This window comes from Mastigoproctus giganteus, chromosome 7 (genome assembly GCF_048544385.1).
Source record: "Mastigoproctus giganteus isolate SK-2022 chromosome 7, ASM4854438v1, whole genome shotgun sequence".
Lineage (NCBI taxonomy): Eukaryota > Metazoa > Arthropoda > Arachnida > Uropygi > Thelyphonidae > Mastigoproctus > Mastigoproctus giganteus.
In genome coordinates this window covers 90,954,743-90,976,454 of record NC_143581.1, presented here as the reverse complement: position 1 = coordinate 90,976,454, position 21,712 = coordinate 90,954,743, and the positions used below count along the sequence as shown (strand labels likewise).

At 36.5% G+C, this 21,712-nt stretch overlaps 1 protein-coding gene across 1 annotated transcript in view; it reads right to left on the bottom strand.

Moving 5' to 3' along the window:
- LOC150083067 (hexosaminidase D-like) overlaps nt 1–21,712 on the bottom strand; it is a 208,111-nt gene that overhangs the window by 43,511 nt on the left and 142,888 nt on the right. Inside the window, exon 10 of the mRNA XM_090378382.1 lies at nt 17,352–17,547. Coding sequence (XP_090234508.1) covers nt 17,352–17,547 — 196 coding nt within the window. The remainder of the gene's footprint in view (nt 1–17,351; nt 17,548–21,712) is intronic.

Below are 21,712 nucleotides of genomic sequence, written 5' to 3'. Positions count from 1 at the left end.
ATCTTCCCTGCTGTTTGGTTCTGAGTTCTTGCTTCTACTGCATCCAACAGTCCACAGTACATTTCCACTCGTAGACCTTTCTGATTATGGCGTAAATAGTTTAATCTAGCTCCTTCAGTCTTCATAATTTCCCACTGCTAGGAATTAGGCTAAAACCAGGTATCAATGCAAGTCTATAAGCAAAGAATTGTAAGTGTGTTACTCTAATATGTTTTGCGGTTCTTCTCCCTTTTGCGTGTTGTAGTTCCTCGTGCCAACCTCCCTCTCCACATGGGAATAGCAACGGATACACTATAGGGTCTCCATTCTTGTTTAGTGGTGATATAATTCTACAGCAGTCACCTGTGGGATATATGCATATGTCTCTATTTGCAGGTGGTATCCCATCTTCTCCAACAAATACTGCAGCAACCTCTGTTTTGGATGTAGGTGAATTATATCATTTCTTATCCAAGTCTGGGTCTTCTATAAATACCACGCACACATTCATTGTTAGATTGGCCTGGGTTATTTGATGCATTTGTTTATATGACTCAGCAAATGGGTTAACTTGTCACATCATCTCGTTCAATTGTTGTATTACTTCAGCCATACACCCTTGGTTTGATTGCTTTTCAAGCCATTTTGCTGTTGCTTCAGCAGAGTTGAAACGAGGCAAATAAGCCATATCCTGGCTTATTTGCCTCATTTGGATATAATGGTGGGACCAAATAGTAAATCTGATATGGTAAAAATCTGTTAATGATAAATCTGGCCATATATTCTAAAACAGTATGGACCATTTCCAGGCAGTGATTTAATCTTTACACCCATTTATGCAAATGCCAATGCTGAGTTGTACTCTCGTATATGCTCTCTGTAGTTATTTGTACCCCCTGTAACGTGTATCCCCTGTAACCAGCTCTCGTAATAGAGTACATGCTTCAGACAGTGGATCGAGTGAAACCTGTCCATAATGACAGCATTTAGTGTATTTATTCAATGTGTTTAACTCATGTCCCCAATATCTTACACTGCAATACTCACAGTTGTAACATTTCCTGTCAGTGGTTCCCAAACTACTGAGATCTATGGACCCTTCAAAAATGAATAAAAAGTTTGTGGACCCAATATCAAGGACATTCATTTTATATATATATAGATATATATATAAAACAGGAAAAATAATAGTAATAATAAAACTTAAGCCAGCAGTATGGCAAACCAATAGAGCGAAAAATAGATTGAAACTAAAGGTAAATGCAAACTGGGAGGGGGGGGGAGGTAGCAAGACAAAGTCTTATAGAAGTTACTCTCCAAAGAATTTAGAATAAAAAATCGAATTAGACAAAATTTAGTGGTGCCCCCTGCAGCACCAGATTCAAATTGCATTAAATTCACTATTACCAGAGTCAGAAACCAACTACAATACAAAATTAAACTAAATAAACAAAAATAGACTGACCATTATGTCCCATCTTGTCGGAGGGACCACGAGGCCAATAATGGTCAGAGAATCACAGCATTTCAAACACTGGACAAATCGTCGCAGGGGTGAGTCGATCAAAAAGATCAGCCCCTATCTGACCTATTGACTGGATAGGGGCTGATCTTTTTGATCGACTCACCCCTTATATTTACCTATTAAACCCCTTATTAAACTCCGTAAATTTACCTATTAAACCCCTTATATTTACCTATTTTTATGTTAATTAGTTTGTTACATCTATGTGTGTGTGTGTGTGTGTGTGTGTTATACTTTATCAACTGTCTAAATGGTTTTATGATGTTGTATAAGTGTGCAGCTAAGCGTGAAAACACTGGATTTTTGTATGATACAATAGGGCGTATGGGAAAATTGGACTCTTATATCGGACAGTTCCACTTACAGGGAGATAGACCGGTCTGTATTCACAAATTTAGTAAACCAATATAACAAAAGCCTAACTGCATACCGTAAGAGTGATTTTATTTCCATGGTCCAATTAAAAGAGCTGAAAACAAGGACATAATATTCCTGTACTTTTTTGGACAGGTTAAACTTCATAAACCCGGTTTTCCCATATGTACTGTATCCTATTTCCTATTGTATCATACAAAAATTCAGGGTTTTCACACTTAGCTGCACACTTATACAACTACATAAAACCATTCAGATAGTTGATAAAGTTCGGCATAAAAAATTATGACATTTTATTTAATAGTATTAAAGATATTAAGCTTGGAGTTCATGATAAATTATTTTCATTAGATGTTACCTCCTTGTACACCAATGTATATGGACTATGCTTTCGATGTAGTTTGGAAACTGTTAAATAACTATACTATTGTGATAAATCACACTAAATTACCCAAACAAGAAATTTTTAAATTAATCAAGCTTCTTCTTGAAGCTAACTATTTCACATTTAAAGACACTATAAATAAACAGGTTTTTGGTTTACCGATGGGTTAGAACCTGAGCGGTCTTATAGCAGAAATCTATCTTGCCAATATCAAGGACATTCATTGAACACCGTTTCTCCCCCACATTACTTACTATGGGAGATGTATGTGTGTGTGTATATATATATATATATATATTTTTTTTTTTTGTTAGTTGTTGGCGCATCGGCTTCTGAGGCCAAAATGCACCTCCCAAGGTTTTTGCACTACTATGATCCAAGCCCAAGGCGAGAATTTGAACCCGCGACCTTTAGGTTGCCAGGCAGGTACTTTACCCACCTGGCTAGCCCAGTTGGAGGGAGATATATTGCCGATATAGTTGTTATAACAGATCATAACACCACTCAGGACATTCTACTGGTATTCAACAATATTCACATGAGACTACATTTTACATTGGAGGAAGAACGGATAGAAACAAAAGCCCTGAATTTCTTAAATTTCACTCTCACACATGACATGCAAAAAATCCAATTTAGCATTTGCCAAAAACCCACAAATTCGGGGATGTACCTGCATTGCTGGAGTTATTATCCATTCACATATAAAAGATCCATTATATTTAACCAGTTTTTCAAAGCTCACAAACATTCCACTTCTGAACCCACCTTACACTTAGAAATTGTTACACTTACTGACAGGTTTTTAAATAGAGGCTATCCTCACTCTGTTATAAATCAAATCAGATTTAAATCATTAATAGAACCAATAAAAAACACTATTTCCACACTGTATGTCGAACAATGGTACAGGCAGCTCAATAAACTTTTTAGAAATACTGAATTCAAAATTATAGCCAGGCCCATGCAGGAGCTCCATATTATATTTAAAATCACACAGTTCTTCCTTCTTGCTTGGCACAGGTAAATGATCTTGTATATAAGATTTCATGTAGTCAGTGTGATTTATCGTACAAGGGGACCACTCGCTGTACTTTAGATTTACGTGTCAAGCAACATGCTGCTTCCATCCGCATATCGCGTGCAAACGCGTCGGAGTTGGCCTTTCATGCAGGTCACATATTCCTATTCAATGAAGCAGAAATTTTAAACAAACAACACAATTACATAAAATTATTGATTGCTGAAATGCTTGAAATGAAACTACATGAAAATTCTATCAACGTGTGATGTCCTTACCTAATTTCGGATTTCTAGTCTTTTTTACGCATACATCAATACAAATAATCTCTCTATTTTAAGAGCCAAATACACACACAAACACTTCACGATATTCCCATCTTGTGAACACGACGATCAGCCAAAAAGCGTGGTCAGCTTAAGGAAGGGAAACAGCTGTGCATTTCGTTTAAATTGAGTGTTCATCCAAATTTTAATTGTGATTTTAATCTTTTTTAATCATGATTTTAATACCTTTTTAATCGTGAAAAGGATTGATCATATTGATGCACTGCATAAGAGCAGCTGGATAAGTATAGACAACTGCAAGCAGATGACTAAGAGTTGAACAAGTCCTTTGCATCTTCATTCAAACAAGAATGTAAATGTACTTTTCAAGAGAGGAGGTTATTTCAGCTAATAATTATTCAGCATTAAACAAATTTACGATAAATGAAAAAGTTTGGTGAAACAGGTTTAAAAGTGAAGAAAGGAGAAGCCGATGCTTGGTTATGCTGAAAGAAGTGGCTAAGGTGGTTTCCAAACCCCCATTTATTTTAATGGAAGTATCCTTAGACATAGAAGAATTCCAGTGGCAAATATATATAAACAAAATAGATGCTTATTCCTAGTGTTGCTTATACAAAATTAGTATCTGTGATATGCTCAATCTTTCTTCTCTCCAAAATTCAAGAAGAAACCAGTTCAGAGTGTAAGGCAGACCCTCTCCTTGCATTATGAAGTAAGCATGAAGGAACTGCGTGTAGGGAACAGCTTTGATATGATTTACTTATATTTTAAAAAAAAGTAAGAGGTTACCTCAATCTTTTTTGTGGAATGCTTCCGGTCAATTCTCTCCAACTGTAACGAATAAAATAAGATGAAAAAACGAATTAATGAATTCCCTCACTCGTGGAGATATGACAAAATTCGACGTGCAACGGAATCGAAAGCCGAGAGTCCCAACCCGACCCCAAAACACATCAAACCACTGCAGTATGACCACAAGTGTGAGAAAACATTGTGTCAAAATAAATAATTAAAATTGCTTTCACTAATAAATAATTAAAATAATTAATGAATTAGGTTAATGAAAAATTGGCCGGAACCAACCACATAGGACATTATAACATGTGGGACATTAAAAAGAGGATCACTATAAAGTGCTTCAACTGTATTTCTCATAAGAAACATTATAGCTACCAGCTAGTTATTGGCTCCAAAGCTTGAAGATTTTTAATGGCAGAAAAATTTTTAATTATCACAAAATCAAGAGTACTGAACTCTGACAGCATACTTAACAAACTGTTGTAAAAAACTGAAGTCACCAAGATAGTCAAGATATGCAAGAGTTCTGTCTGCAAGTCCCAGTCAATGTCCAGATATTTAGTCTCCCATCAGATATTCTAATTTACTTCATGCAGCTGCACGTATATGGAGAATAGCTGCTGTTTTTACCTAATTAAATTTATCCAGTTGTGGGCCAAATGATCCGAATTGTTCCAGTGTAGAATTTATCATGTTTCTAAAGTGTCCAAATTTATTATATTAAAAGAACAGCACACCTGAATTTTTTTGGGGGGGGTGGGGTGAGCTGAAAAATCAGAAGTGCTGTTTAGACTAAAGTTAATGGATGCCCTTTTTCCATGATTGTTTTGATTTTTGGTTTAATATCTTGGTGTCTTCTGAAAAGGTTCTAGGGACACTGTTATGTCTCATTCTGTGGTATAATATCCAGGTGGCTCCAAACATTTTTGGAGATGCTGTTTTGTCCCATTTTTTGGGATAATACAGACCCAAAAAAACAGGACTTTTTATGTGAAAATTGAACTTTTATAGGTAGGTACTGGCAGTGAAGTTCCATTTCCTTTCTTCAGAGTGTGTTTTGTCCACAATTTTCATCTCCAGAATTCACTTTATCCTGGTTTTCATTTTTGAAAACCAGGATAAAGTGAATTTTTTTTTTTTTTTTTTTTGAGTGTAAATATGTTTTAGAGCAGTGCTTTTCAAATTATCTGTGGTGAAGGACCAGTTTCTCTTATTTTCAATCCCTCGTGGACTAGTACTTTTGTAAAATACAAATCTTGCAAACTGGTAATGGACAAATCGTTGGGGGACCACACTTTGAGTAGCACTGTTTTAGAGTATTTTCCACACACAAAGTAGAAACATTTGTAAAAAATAAGAGAAGTTTACCTCAAATGTGATATGTAGAACACTTCAGTATGATACTCTCCAGAAATTAAAAATCTTACATTACAATAAGAAATAATTAAAAATCAATTTAACGCAATTAAAAATTAAGTAAAAAAATTAATTTAACAAAAAAAATTGCAAAATGGTTTTCATTTTAATTTCTGGAGAGTATCATACAGATGTGTTCTACGTATCACATTGAGGTAAACTTCTCTTATTTTTTACAAATATAGATATTGAGCATTATAGCTCTGGTTCATACTAACAAAGTAGAAACACATAATTGAGCTAAGTGTTAAGTTTCATAAAGCAACCAGGGATGTATTTGTAAATTTTTGGACCTAGACAAAATATACATATATCCCCCCCCCCTGAGAGAGAGAACCTGGAGAAAAATATTCAAGGAATGATGTCCGAAACACTAATCTGCGGTTTTTTTTTGTATTCTTCATATAGGTGATAATTTGAAACTTTTTATTTATTTAAAAAAGTGATATAGTACCCCAGGGGTTCACACCTGGTAAGTATATGTTTGGCACACCCAGAGTTTGGATATCATCATCATCTCTCTCTCTCTCTCTCTCTCTCTCTCTCTCTCTCTCTCTCTCTCTCTCTCTCTCTCTCTCACACACACACACACACACACAGGGTAACTCAAATTTTTATTTTTTAAAGCCAGGCTTCCTTGCACCAATACGGCTAATAACAATAATAATCTATATATACATATACAGTCGAACTTCCCTATAACGAATTCGATGGATCCGGTGAAAAAGTTTGTCAGAGAAATTTTGTTATACAGAGAATATCTTTTTTATTAGAAATTGTTATCTAATTAGAAAATGAAAACGAATCTACATTTATTTTTAATGTATTTTATTTCAAAAACATACTTATTTAAATTACGTTTACACAATTTTCGCTGGTAAATATCATAAATTAAAAAAATCTGTAATTTTTGTTTGCACAGTACAATTAAAAAATTGTCTGATTCCCAAAGAAAACCTCACATTTGTTCAGAGCATTAAAAACATTATCAGGAACATTTTCACAAAACTGTAGACCCATACAAATCGTTTTAAAAGCGTTAATCATTTCTTCGTGAGTTGGCTTTTCTATGGGTTGTTCTGATGCGTCTTCAGCGTCATCGTTAATTTCTTCGTGATCATGGTCGCGTCTAACACTGTTCAGCAGTATTTCATCTTCACTTGGATGTTCTGCTTTGATCTACATAAACATAACTATCCACTGTTATTTCATTTTCGATGTTTCCAGACAATTCTAATAATGTCCAAAAGTTTTTCAGTTGTGAAAGGGGCAGTTCATCTTGTTCATCCAGTCATTGTTCGACTTCTGTATTCAATGCAAATCCCACTTTCGAAAAATAATCTTGAATAGTGTATTCAGTGACATCGTTTGTCCAAACTTTTGCCAGTTCAGAGATGCAATCTCTAAGGTTAATTGTAACCTCCAAGTTTCTATTTTCTGATAACACATTGACAATCTTCATTATTATTCTCTTTCGATAATGAAATTTAAAATTTTTAATAATGCCTTGGTCCATTGGCTGGAGTTTTGACGTTACGTTTGGTGGTAAAAACAACTTCGCACTTTTAAGTTTGGCAAAAATACTGGCAAGATGTGCCAGACAGTTATCAGTTACCAACACGATTTTCCTTTTTTCTTTTGTTATACGCTTGTCTAGTTTTAATATCCATTCTTCAAAAATATCACTTATCATCCATGCGTTTTTATTAAAGGTGTAGTCAACTTCCAAAGATTTTGACTAATCTTTGGAAGTTGACTACAAACCTCTAAAACATCTTGGGTTGTTTGATATTCTGACGACTAAAAAGTCTTAATTTTTCACTTCTTGTCATATTTGCTCCGACTAGCAAAGTGATTCTTTCTTTGCTTTGTTTTCCGCCAAAACATTTATCATCCTTAAAAGCAAGTGTTCTATTCAGTAAACATTTAAAGAATAAACCCATTTCGTCAGCATTAGAAACATCCTTACGCTCATATTCTTCCAAAATCTTCTTTAAGGTATTGTTCCTCCAACTGTTGCAATCTTCTTCGCTTACATTAACACTTCCTCCACAAATAACCTTTTCCACAATTCTGTGGCGCTTCTTAAATTTATCTAGCCACCCAGTGCTCGCATTAAATTCTGTATGTCCAAGAGACTGTGCAAATTTCAGAGCTTGTTGCTTAATTATTAGGCCCGATATTGGGATATTCTTTTCACGTATCATTTGCACCCATTTTAGAACAGCTTTATCAACATCTTCGTATACACACAACTTAATTCGCTTCTTGTCTGCTCCTCCTTCAATTGCATTTAAAACTGATTCTCGATTTTTTTTAAATCGTAGATAGATTTCTTGCAGATATGCCATATTTCTCTGCAACATCTTTTTTCTTAAAACCCCTGGTCAATATCATAACAATCTTTGCTTTATCGTTAACACTTAAACACTTTCTCTTCGACTGTTTTCGCAATTGTAAAAATTACTGGACTGCAGCTCTTGCCGATACATACACCGGAAACTTCGCTGCAATGGCCATATAATGAATTGTTAGTACAGGTACCGCCTACTCAATGACGTTCGCTTGCCAATTCAACAGTATCACTCACTTTGAAGAAATATACGACTTTGTGAATTTCTTTTATTCCGCTTTCATTCATATATACACGAAAGAAAATTTATGATTAACGTATGCTGTATGTTATTTTCAGAAAAAAAAAAAAAAAAAAAACAAGAGCATATAGCCTATGTGACTGATGAAGAACGAAAAAAAAAAAAAAAAAAAATTCAGAATGGACATCTCTCATATAATGATTGACATGAAGGTCACGTGGTACAGTTGAGGTGAGAAGCAAATGCCACTCAGTAGGCGTTACTAAAAACCAACTGTGGTAGCATTCTATGTATTGCCGCTGCAGCATGCTAAAGATTTACCGCAGTGAATTTCGCTTTCCCCTGAGCCAACATCAATTTACAAATCTACCCTATTTATTGTAAAGTTTACGACCACTTTTAAGAAAACTCATTTGGTTTAATAACTGTAACAAAAATGAAACAAAGACCCTCCCTACGGGCATCAATGGCCACAAGTGTTCACTAAAAGGATGATTATTTAATTCCAGATGCTAATGCGAAATGCTTGAAAATCTTCAAAAATGCTTTTACTAATTTTTTTAAAAATTCGTTATAGAGAGACTAACACTTCGTTATATGGGGTTAATTTTGCATGTAATTTCGTTTCAAGTAATTTCGTTTGCATGTAATTTCATTTTCACGAAACATTTTGCATGCAATGTTTCGTGAAAAAATTCGTAATATAGAGAAATTCGTTAAATAGAAGTTCGTAATAGAGAAGTTCCACTGTATATGGATAGTTGATCATTATACTGTTTCTCCACTCTTTACTTCATCACACTAAAATGAAACAGCATTATTTAAATGTTTTCCAGCCAATTTATATTATATACTCTTCTTGAATATACGTAATTTCTGCATATGTACTTTTTGGAATCTATGTACTTTCTGCATCTCAAATTCTACATTAGGTATATCAGAATGGTATCATGTTTCTGATATTTTTGTTGGGATTCAATGAATTGAAAACAGTACTTCAAATTCATAAAATTTATAAAGTTCACTAAATTTATTAATTGAAAACTGTGATAAGATGCTTATGGCAGTGATTTCCCAAATATTATCTATTAGTTCTTGCATTTTCTGAACAATGGTTTGATAATTTCCAATAATTTTTACATGATCCCATAGTTTCACAGCCAGTTCCCACTATTACTGTATTAATCCAATAATACTTTCAAGTTATTGTTAGCTGAATAGGACAGTTTTAAATAGTGCAAGAATCTTGATACGTAACACCAATAACACATCCATAATGCTAATCTGCTTCTTTTCATTGGCTCACCCCACCAGCAATCCGAAGTTTCCCCATGAACTCTTTTAAGGCCTCTTTTATGAAATTAGCAAAGACCCTTGCATCTTCTTTGTTCAAGTGTATCCCATCTTTTCTGAAAAAATTCCTTTTACCAACTAGCCAAGCTAAGAAAAATACCCTCCCCACCATAAACCTAGCAGAGTCCATTAAGTTTAGAATCAATCAACAAGGCCCTCATATACAGGCTGGCCTTGATTGATGTGATTAATTTGTTACGCGAGCGCATCGCGCAAAATGGAAATGCGTTAATCGAATATAATAATCAACAGGAAAAATTATAATTGGTCCTTGACCTTCTGGAATGTCCATGAAGAATTTTAAAAATACCTTTTAAATAACTTTTTAACTGTATACAATGTAAAAGATAATGAAAATAATTATGGAATTAAATGTTTATTGCATAAAACAGCAGTTCCTAAACCGTGCGCAGTGGAATATTTTAAATTTTCTAGGGAAACACAGTAATACTCGACATATGTCGGACATCACGCAAACTATTAGATCGAGGTAAAAAAACGAGGTAGTTCACAGTTTCAACATTTCTTATTAAGTTGTTTGGACCTAACTTCCATAGCCGAGTGGTCAGGGGCAGGAGTGTAGTAGCAGATGCTCTTTGAGTAGACCGGGGTTCAAACCCCCTGACTGCTAAATACGGTCAATCTATCAACCGCCACTGGACAAGCATGGCAGATTATGGTCCATTTCCCTCAGCATGAATTGTTGAGGTGGCTTCCATCCTGCAGTGGGTTGATAATGGCTGCAGTTTTACTTAATAAACGGAACTGTTAGGTATTTCTTTTGGCCTCTAGACCAAAAGAAATACCTAACAGTTCCGGAACCTCTGACATAAAATACACAATGAAGAAATGACTGTTGCAGAAATATCTGAACAGTATTGACTTTCTCTTTTCATCAATCAATTTCCGATAGCTGACAACAATCTTCTCTGGGCCCTGGCAAAATAAATACCACAGAGAACCTCGAACCTTTTGTTTGAAGTTCTCTGTGATACGAAAGATTTTATCTAGTTCTTTTACCGTTATCTCCTTCGCGGTAACATTTTCATCTGGCTCATTTAAAAATTTGAATTTTTAAATGCAGGTCTGCATTGACTTTATTAGCAGGAGACAAACAAGTAACACGTCTTCTTCCAATGGTTGATGGAACACACTGAGGTGGGCAGCAGGCCACCTCAGTGTGTTCCATCAACCGATCGCGTTAACTGAAAATTTGCATCATGTAAAGTGAAAAGTGGTATAATTTTTTCAAATAGCGGTAACTGAAAAACGCGTTAATCGAACTTGTGTTATGCAAGCAAGGCCTGGCTGTAATCCCTGCTGTCATGTCTTGCAGGACTGCATATACAATAACACATTTCACCCTATAAAATTTCTGTATTCACAGAAATTTTATAGGGTGACCTCATATTTTATGACCTAATTATTGGTTTTCAAGGGAATTTGATCAGGAGAACACATTTAAGATGTTACTTTGCTTGGCACCCATGTCCTGATGCTTGGGCACCTGGAATGCACTCAGAAATAAATCATCTTCAGAGTGATGATGCACTCTGAAGATGATTATAACTGTTAAGGCTTTTGTGCTGCCATAATTGTTGATGCCTTTGTGCTGCTCTAACTGTTTATTATCACAAATACAAAAGCATCAACAGTTATAATCATATAACTTTTGATACTTTTGTATTTCTGATAAAAAAAAAAAAAAAGTCAACCTGTAATACTTTATTTCACAATTTTACACCAGAAATTAAAAAAAAATCCTTTATTACAGATTACTAGGAAAATCTATATGCCGTCACACAATTCCTATGACCCAATTATTAATACTAAATGCATGATGTGCAATGGGAATGCTTATATCCATTGGTTCAGTAATATATTATAGTAGAGCATCGAAAATCCAAACGTCAATAATTTGAAACATAAATAATCTGAACGAGCCAGCATTTATTTATTTTTTTTATGCTGGTGTCATAAAATAATTACAGTAAGCACCTGTTATTGTGATCACATTTGCAAATTGAATTTTGATTCTATTAAACGGCAATTCTAATAAGCGAAAATTGGAACAACATTATCCACAGGCTATAAAAATGAAGACAAAGCATAAACTTACACTTTTATTACCTTACCAATTAACAAAATTAAATGATACATGAAAATTGGAAGAATATTACCCACAGGTAAGCAAAATAATAATAAATTTACACTTACATACATAGCACTAACCAAACATAACACTTTGTAATCTCATTTGGTTTACCAATGATTTTATTCCAAATGTCAAGAAGTATTGAGGTATGAGGTATGTTTGAGTTCTAGCAGCACCTAGGGTTTCTCCCATCTCCACCTGTGTTCGTTGTATTGGGCAAGCCAGAGATTTAAAAAGTGTGTGGGATTTGTACTGTGTTGCGCCCCTTGTTCTTCCGGCCTGTTAGCCGCTGAGCCCCAGATGGGACCCAACCTTACCATACCTCACCAATGGGGAGGCCAGCCGGATGTTACCGGTATTTTATAATGTACTCTGGGTAGTACCTGCCACCTACTTTCCTAAGATTTCAGTGGCTAGGACCTGGTTCGGAAAAAAAAAAAAAAAAACCACAAGAAAAACGCAAGATCGCGGTTTCTTCAAAATGCGGTTGTTGATTTTAACAGTGCATGGGGTTATTTGCCAAAATTTTGTTCTAAAAGGCCTAATAGGTCGAGCAATATTTTTTGTTTTTTTAAATTTGAACCTGTCGGGAAAGAAATGTACTCTGTGTAAGGAGAAAGTAGTGGGTGGGGGGAGGTAGAAGACTGGGGGCAGGAAGCAGAAGGAGGGAGCCGACAGGGAAGATGGCCTCCAGGGGGCAGCAGAGCATGCCCAAGCCCTGGCAGAGGGAAGAGCAGGAGTGGGGGAGGAGACAGCAGGGCCATAACCTTCCCCTGCCAGGGAGGGGTGAAGAAAGGCTGAAACAAGGGTATCCAGTCCAGTTCACCATATGGCAATTATATTTTTTAGTCATGATCAGGGGTCAGTTCTGGGGTGAAACCCAGTTGACAATCTTGTCCGGGAGTCATGTCTTCACTTCCGTCTTTTAGTGCATTCCTCGATGAGTTGCTCTTCAGGGAAATCATCAAGTTTGTTGGTCTTATCCCAGGTTTTATGTCTTCAGATCTGATGTGTGTCTCTTTAATGCATTCCTCGTTGATTTGCTATCTTTGGGGAATCAGCAGTCTTTAACGTCATGTCCGAGTGGCATGTCTTCACATCTGGATTTTGCCTCTTTAGTACTTTCCCTGATGGATTACTTTCGATGGGGAATCATTAGTCTTGCCAGTCTTATTCGGGTGTCACGTCCTCTCGTTTCAGTGTATTCCTTGTTGGATTGCTATCATTAGGGGAGCACCTGTCTTTACAGTCTTGTCCAGGTGGTACAACACCACATCTGATGTTTGTCTCTTAGTGCATTCCTTGATAAATTGCTATCAATGTTTTTCGTCTACTGAATAATGCCGTGCAAATTTGCTGACAGCAGAAAATTCCTCCTTGGAGTCACGTAGGCGGTATTCTTGGTTTGCAGGAGTGTATCTTATTCTCATGATGAGTTCTCCTCTTAGGTCTTCATATAATTCACATTCATGGTTGATATGCTTCCAGGTTTCTATCTCGCCACAGAGGCAGTGACATTCCTGAATGATACCCATACTATGGAGCTTTTCTTTAAAAGGTCCATGTCCTGTGAGGAGGAAGGTGGTGTTCAGTCCTGGAAAAGCCATTCTCGAACCTTTGGATATAGTTTCATGACGTTATACATGAATTTACAGGTGATCTCGCCTTTACTTGTCTCACTCCACTTAGTCTGCCACCATTGCATCAGATGATCCGATAACCCTGCTTTTTCTTTTTTATACTCATTAGTCATATCCAATGTGTATCCATTCGTCGCTATGGAAATTTTCCGTGAGAGGTGGTACATCAGTCCATATCAGAGCACCTCAAGGTCCAGTGGGAAAGCCCCCGTCAGTACTTGAAGAGCCACAGTGCTTGTTGTGCTGCTTGCCGTGGAGATCGTAAGGAGGAGGATGTTTCTTTGGGTTGTCTCTAGTAGTCATCTGTTGACTGCAGTTCCTGCCTTTAAGAACCAGGCAGGGGCTCCATAGTTTATGACTGGTGTAAAAAGCATTTGGTAGTAGAGGGATAGGGTTCTCCTGTTGAGCCCCTAGTCCCTGTGTGTCACTCTTGCAATTAGGGCTGTATATCTTCTTATTTTCTGTTTTAAGTTGATGACAAGGGGATGAAGGATAAGTTGCTGTCCAGTATTTGAGTTGTTTGGACAGTTTGATTGTGTATCCCACAACTTTGATCTGCGGAGGTTTCCTCAGATCCAGGGTACCCCTAAGTAAGGTGGAGTTAGTTTTGTCCAGCGCAATCCTAAGAGTGCAAGTGTTTGCCATGTCCTGAAGTGTCTGAAGTGCCCGATTAGCTTTGGTCTGAAAATTTCTGAAATCTAAATAAACAATGTCGAAATTATTCTCTAAATCCAGCTCATGAGTGACCCTTTCAAAATAGCGAACCAGATTTGTTAAACATGATTTTCCCTTTACAAAACCATGCTGAGTATCCTTGAGAATTTCAATTCTATCCAAATGATCCTGAATTCCACCCTTGATCATTGCCTCCATGATTTTCCCTACCAACCACTGAAGTCAGACTGACAGGTCAATTATTTCCCACTTCACTCTTAGAACCACCCTTATGTATGGGAGATACACTGGCACTTTTCCAATCCAACGGAATCTCCTCAGAGTCTAGCGATACTCGCATAATTAGCCTCAATGGTTCGATGCACTCACTTGCCGCCTCCCTTAAGATTATAGAGTATATTCCATCAACTCCAGGAGCCTTACTGGCCTGTAGGCTTGAAAGTTTTTTCATTAAATAATCTTGCAAAATTTCAGTATCATTAATTACATATTTTTCAACTTCACTCCCACAATTTCCCCATTGCCACAAAAGGTTTTTCTTCTGTAAATATCAATGCAAAATAACTGTTGAATTCATCTGCAACGGCAGCTCGTGTATTTAACACTATCCCCTTTCCCTTACGTAAAGGTCTGATCTGGTTAGTCCTGCTCTTCTTAGCATTTATATATGTGAAAAATTCCTTATCCCCCCCTCTTTGCTCTGTTTGCTAGCGATTTCTCATAAATTGCCTTTGCCTGTGAATCTTTTCTGTGGCTCTATTACAGATCATCTTGTAGCTTTTATAGGCTTCAGTAATTTTTATTGCTCTGTAACTTTTCCATGCCACCTTTTTCTGCTCAAGTAATGTGGCAACTTCACTATTCATCCAACTTGGAACCCTCCTCGTGGAATATTTTTTTAATGGTAAATACGCATTCAAGGCATCTGTGATTAATGTTTTAAAAGCATACCACAGTTCAATTGTATTCGTTCTCTGTGCAATATCTACCCAGTTAATAGAGGCCATATAGCATTAGCATTAGTAGAGGCATATGATGCAAGAAAGCAAGCTTATTCAGCATCAGCCAAAAAAAAAAAAAAACCCACTCCCATTTCACCCCTCCGTTCGTTCGAAATACCTGTCCAGTTGAGCTTTAAATTTGTTTAGGCTATCAACTTCAACAACAAGTGATGGAAGTCGGTTCCACCAACCAACCACCCGCTGGCCAAAGGCAAATTTCCGCACATCTATCCGACATCCATCCTTCCTCAATTTGAATTTATGCCCTCTGAGGTGATTATTCTGAGCAAGATGAAGAATCCCATTGGCATTGAGCATGCTCAAACCATTCAAAGCCTTATACACCTCTATCAGATCACCTCGCCGGTGCCTAGTCTCCAGACTCTGTAATTTGCAAAACTTAAGCCTTTCTTCGTAAGAGCAACCCTTTGTTCCATTTACTAATCTTGTTGCCCTTCTCTGTACCCGTTCCAGCAGCTCTACATCCTTCTTGAGGCCTCCAGATCTGTATACAGTACTCAAGATGTGGCCTAACCATTGCCTTATACAAGGGAATAATCACCTCCTTATCCCTGCTAGAAAAATTCCTGTATATCATTGCTATATACATTCCTGTGGTGCTATATACATTCCTGTATATAGCACCTTAAGGCATCGTAATTTCCTTTTCTGAAATTATAACCCATTCCTTTGCCTTTTACTCCTGCTACCTCTCTCTTCATCATCCACTGTAAAACACAGTGATCACTTCCTGCTACTGGTTCCTCTATTGTCAGCCCTGTTATGTCATCTGATTCATGGGTAATAATGAGGTCTACGATATTCTTTTCTCTAGTACTTTCCCTGACATGTTGATACAAATAACAGTCATCTAGTTGATTTAAAAATTTTTTTCCCCATGTTGAGTTTCCTTCCCATTTTCTCCAATCAATTAGAGGCAAATTGAAATCACCCACAATAAGACATTGACGCTTACTTGTCCATTCCATTTGCATGTAGAGGCTTTCATCATAATCATCACAATCACCTGGTCTGTAGATTACTCCTATTCGCATTATACCTTTGTTTCCAACTATCTCACACCATACAGATTCTATACTAGCACGTGAAATGTCTAAATCCTGGAAAGCTATCATCGCACACAGGCTGCTTTTGATAAGAAGCATTACCCCACCACCCCTTCTATCTACCCTATCCTTCCTAAATACATTATACAAGCCGTACTGAAACTCATCATCCCCTATTTCCGGGTGGCACCACATTTCCGTAAGCCCTATTATGTCCACGTTACTTGTTTTAACCAGCAGTTCGAATTCGCTCATTTTATTGATGACACTTCTAAAATTACTGTATAAACAATTAAGACTTACTGTTCTTGTATATTTAACAACCCTAACACAACCCTTGAAGTTTTTTAGGCTCTCTTCCCTGGCATTAGCTACCCACTCACTTGAAACGTTTCTGCCCCCCAGAAAATCTAGATAATATGTCTAGTTGGGGAAACAGATAAGAACTCTTGAGGTATGTGCAAGAGTTACTTTGACCAATATTATCAGATAAACGCGTGTCAGTATTACCCACATCCCCCCCCAACTAGCAGTTTCCCCGAACCTTTAAGGTATCCTCAATAATACTGGCAAAAACTTTTGCACCACCTTTGTTTAAGTGTATCCCGTCTCCACAAAAATTCTTTCTACCTACAAGTGTGGGCCAAGCTGATAGAAATTTCCCCCCAAAAGCCTTGCAGAGTCTTTCAAGTCTTGAATTAATCCACAAGGCTTTTAACATATAATCCCTCCTATCGTGTCTGGGCAGAATTGCAGACCTAGCTCGTGGCATTTCCTCAGCATGGTCCTGTAGTTTTCCAAAAAATCATCAAGATCGTGAACGTTTAATGTCATTAGTCCCTACAGGAATAATAATATTCTCTTTACCCCCCCTTAAAATCTAATAATCTGTTGGTGACATCATTAAGGTAATTTTTGTATGACATTAACGGTATAATCCAGAACATGCAATGACTTAAAATTACAGTACAATAAAATATATCAGAATGCATCACATCACAGCATTAATTTAAGATTAAGGTATGCTAAAAAATTAAAACAATAATGAAAATTGCTAAAAATTGTGAAAGAACATTGTACCTCTGCCAGCCTGTAATGGCAATTCCACACACCCTTTGAAATTTAAATGACTCTTCTTGCAGAACTTGAATCCAAGCTTTTTGATTAAGTACATGATAGCGTGGAGGTGAAATTATCTGAGCCATTTCAGTTGCTCCCTTAAAAGCACTGGCAATCCAAATATTTGGGAATACTGCAGAATACTTATCCCATAATTCTAGAAAGATGATATAAAAACTATTATACAAAATAAGATAGCAAATATTTTTCTAATGAAAATTTCAAGGTATGGACTATGTTTATTAATTTATAAAAGAAGGTATCAACATAGAACTGAATGCAGTGCACTTCACTCTGCTAAGTGGAAGTCACAAATAAACATGTGACATTTCTTAAAGAGCAGCTCTTTAAGAATTGAAATCAGTTAAATGTCTATATAGTAAATAACTACAAGAAAAAAAAACATATTGAAAAGAAACATAATAATATTCAACACCAGAATAAATACAACACAAAAATATTTAATCCAAATATACATTTTAACTGGGAATCTGTCCATCATCTCCCTACATCCTCCTGATTTTCCTACAGTCATGGCTGAAGGGAAAATCACTGAAGAGAAAATAAGACATAGGCATGGGATAAGACCTAGTAACCCACGGGTGACAGAGGATAGACAAGAGAAATGGAGGAAAGAAGGAAATGAAAAAATACTAATACCAAAGACTGCAGGAGGAAGGGGTAGTATAGCACAATTGACAATAAACTTAAATGAGTAACAGGTAAAGCAAGAGAGGAATGGTGGGATGGATTTTTGTAGAAAATTAAGTGTCAGAAAGGTAAGAAAAATTAACATATAAGAGAGAGAAAAAATATGAGGTCAGGGTGTTATAAAGGGAAGGAATGGAAAAGCACTAAGAAAAAAACAGAGATAAGGAGGTTGTTGTTGTTATTTGTTTTTTTAGGAGCATTAGCAACTAAGGCCACATTGCTCCGGGGATATGCGGTGGTCATTCCTGACCTTTTCGCATCCTCCATATTTTGGTGATCACGGGCTCGAACCCCAGTCTAACCAAGAAGCGTGTGCTACGCACTGCTGCTCCTGCCCACCTGGCTACGGAGACGCCAAGATAAGGAGGAGATGGGTGGATATCACCATTAGCAGATGGGTGGAATATAAAGGTAAAGATAAACTGCAGCCATTACCAATCCATTGCAGGATGGTGGAAGTCTCCTGAATGATTCATGTTGAGGGAAATGGATCATAATCTGCCATGCTGGTCTAGTGGGTTGGCAAATCGACTGTATTTAGCAGTCGGGGGTTTGAAGCCCAGTCTACTCAAAGATTTTTTTTTTTTTTAGGAGCATTAGCAACTAAGGCCATTTTGCTCCGGGATATGCGGTGGTCATTCCCTGACCTTTCCGCATCCTCCGTATTTGGTGGTGATGGGCTCGACTACTCAAAGAGCGTGTGCTATTGTACTCCCACTCTTGACCACTCGGCAGTGGAGTCCGCTCATGTGGAATATATAATGCAATGGAATATACAAAGCAGCAAAAACCGGATGATTTTGATAATGCAGAAATATTGACTCTCCTTCCCAAGTTGTCTTGGGAAGAATCATAATGGAGTAAGAAGTAATTTCAGTGTTAAAGGAAATGAAAGGAAATAAGGCAGTAGATATCAACAGAATTCCAATGGAGTTTATAAGGTTACAAGAAGTGATCTTAAGGGAATTAAAAATTATGTGGGCTAATGTAAAAGAAAGGGTCAGAAGATTTTAACGTAAAAGAAATGAGAAGATTTTAAGACAACAGTAATTATATCAATATAAAAGAAATGTAGAGATTTTGCCACTAAGTTTGGCACTGCAAGTAGAAAATATGACACTAAGAATATTATTAAACAGGAGGATAATAAGAAGTATGGAGGAAAATGTGGGAAAAGGACAATTTGATTTTAGGAGGGGAAAGAGGGAACAAGCAATGCAACAGGTATGATGAGAATGTCGACAGAAAGACATCTGGAAATGAATAAAGATATATGTATATGTTTTACAGATATGGAGAAGTCTTTTAATCAGGTTGAATTACTGAGTTAAATTACTGGGTTAAATTACTGAATTTATTGTAAAAGAAAGGAGCAGGTTTGAAGGAGAGAAGAATGATTAGATTATACTGGGGACAAAAAAGTAAACAGTTAGAATAGTATGAGGTGACAATGAAAGTGTAGAGAAAGGAAAAGGTAATAATACACAGATATTGTCCAACTTCATTTAATACATTTTGTAGAAAAAATGGTTAAAGAGGCATTTGATAAAGGAAATATAGATGAGGGAGAATTGTATGGGATGAAGGTGGGGAGAAAGGTTACTGAGGGTATCAGTTTCACAGATGACATGACACTGGTGGCAGATTATGAGAAAGGATTGCAGAAATTAGTTAACAGGCTAAAGAAAAGGTGTGATAAGTGGGAAGAGAAAGGTGTGAGTTAAATATTGAAATAAAAGGAAACAGAATCAATAGGTTGAGTATGTAAAAGTATTTGGGAAGCCTAATGGTGGAAAAAGCAAAGATGAGCAAAGGAAATTCATAAGATTGGAAATGACAGACGTAGGTATGGAGGATGGAAAAGACTAAAATTGGTATTAGAGGGGAAAATGAGGTTTTGAGAAGGGAAAAAGGAAAACTATGGTAGATGAGGTAGATGAACTGAGAAAGGATGGTTGATATGAGGGAGAGGACTGAAGTTAGGAGATATGAAGTTGTTGTTGAGTGTATGTGATTGTTCATTATCAGTGTGCCTGTCTGCCCTTGATTGAACACCAATAATGAACTTTTGTTATATTTGTAATCAGAAGTTTTTCTTCCACACTATTTGGATGCTCATTTAAACTTCAATACATTTAATCACCATTTCAACACAATATTGATAATGAGGCCACTCACTATATGATGAGGGGTCTGGAAATACCTGAAACAGCTGCAACAGCAGCTGTTTCAGATGCCTTGAGTTTTTAATAAAAATGGATTTTCTTCCTTTGTGAATCTGTTATTTATTAAATTTTAGACAGTAAATTCATAATATTAGTCAATTTTAGGCAAATTTGTCAATAATATGATGTTGTTTCTAAAGTGAATGATAAGCCCAAGTCTCTCACTGTCTATAGAGGGAATTCAGCTTCTCCATAACAGCAGTGAAGCATTTTTAATATACATTTTCATTAGTGAGCATTTTTATCATACATTTTCATCACAGAAGCATTTTTACCATAATATTTCAACATCTGCATTAAAATCTAACCCTGTTATTTTGTTTCTCAAAACTTCCAATAAATGTGAACAAAAAGCTGAAAGCCAGCACTCAAAAATTAGAAATGGGCATTTATTGAAATTAGTATAAAAGCACTTCTCAGAATTAACAGAGCTAAGCTTTGCCTTTATAAGAAATATGCATTCCTAATATTGTTATAAAGTTCTGCTCATATAAACTGTAACTGCTGCTGCACATTTCTGATGTGATATGTAAGAATAAAAAGCTTAAGTGATATTTTTTGATGGGACAACTAGTATAACAAAGAATTGAACAGGAAGACTCAGAACTAATAAAAAAATTCACAATGGAATTCAGATACCAAGACATTCCAAGAATTGAGTTGCTTTTGTTGTTGCTGCTGCTGCTCTATTATGGTAGTTTCTGGCAAAAGGACTACATAGACCATATTGTAACTAACAATGTAGTTGAGATGCTGCAAAAGTGTTGATTGCTGTGGAAGCAGTTGGAATCAGTGATATATACACAAATTCATTTGAGGAAATGAAAAAAAATGACAAGAGATTTGGATTATCACCTATAATATGGCCAATTGACAAAAGTTCCTGTAATTTGGAAAAACTGAACAAGAAGAGTCGGGCATCATCATACTGTGGAAGATCATTTTCTGTAAGAAGGAAAAGGTAGGCAAGATAAGTATTGGTTTATTAAACTGAAAGAGTTTATTATGCATATGTATTTGCATATTGAAAAACCAATATATGGAATAGATGCATGTATTGGTTTTTCTATATTCTCTGTATACTGGATTTATAGTCTGTTAATGGTACTAGAGCCGACCGGGCTAGCCGAGTGGGTAAAGTACCTGCCCGGCAACCCAAAGGTCGCGGGTTCGATTCCCGCCTCGGACTTGGATCAAAGTACTGCAAAAAACCTTGGGAGGTGCAATATGGCCACAGAAGCCGATGCGCCAACAACTACCAAATCAATCAATCAATCAATCAATGGTACTAGAAAATATGATGCTATGCTAGATGGATATTTGGCAGCATGATCTATGCTTTCATTCCCCATTATTCCAGCATGGCCAGGATCAGGCAGAATAAAA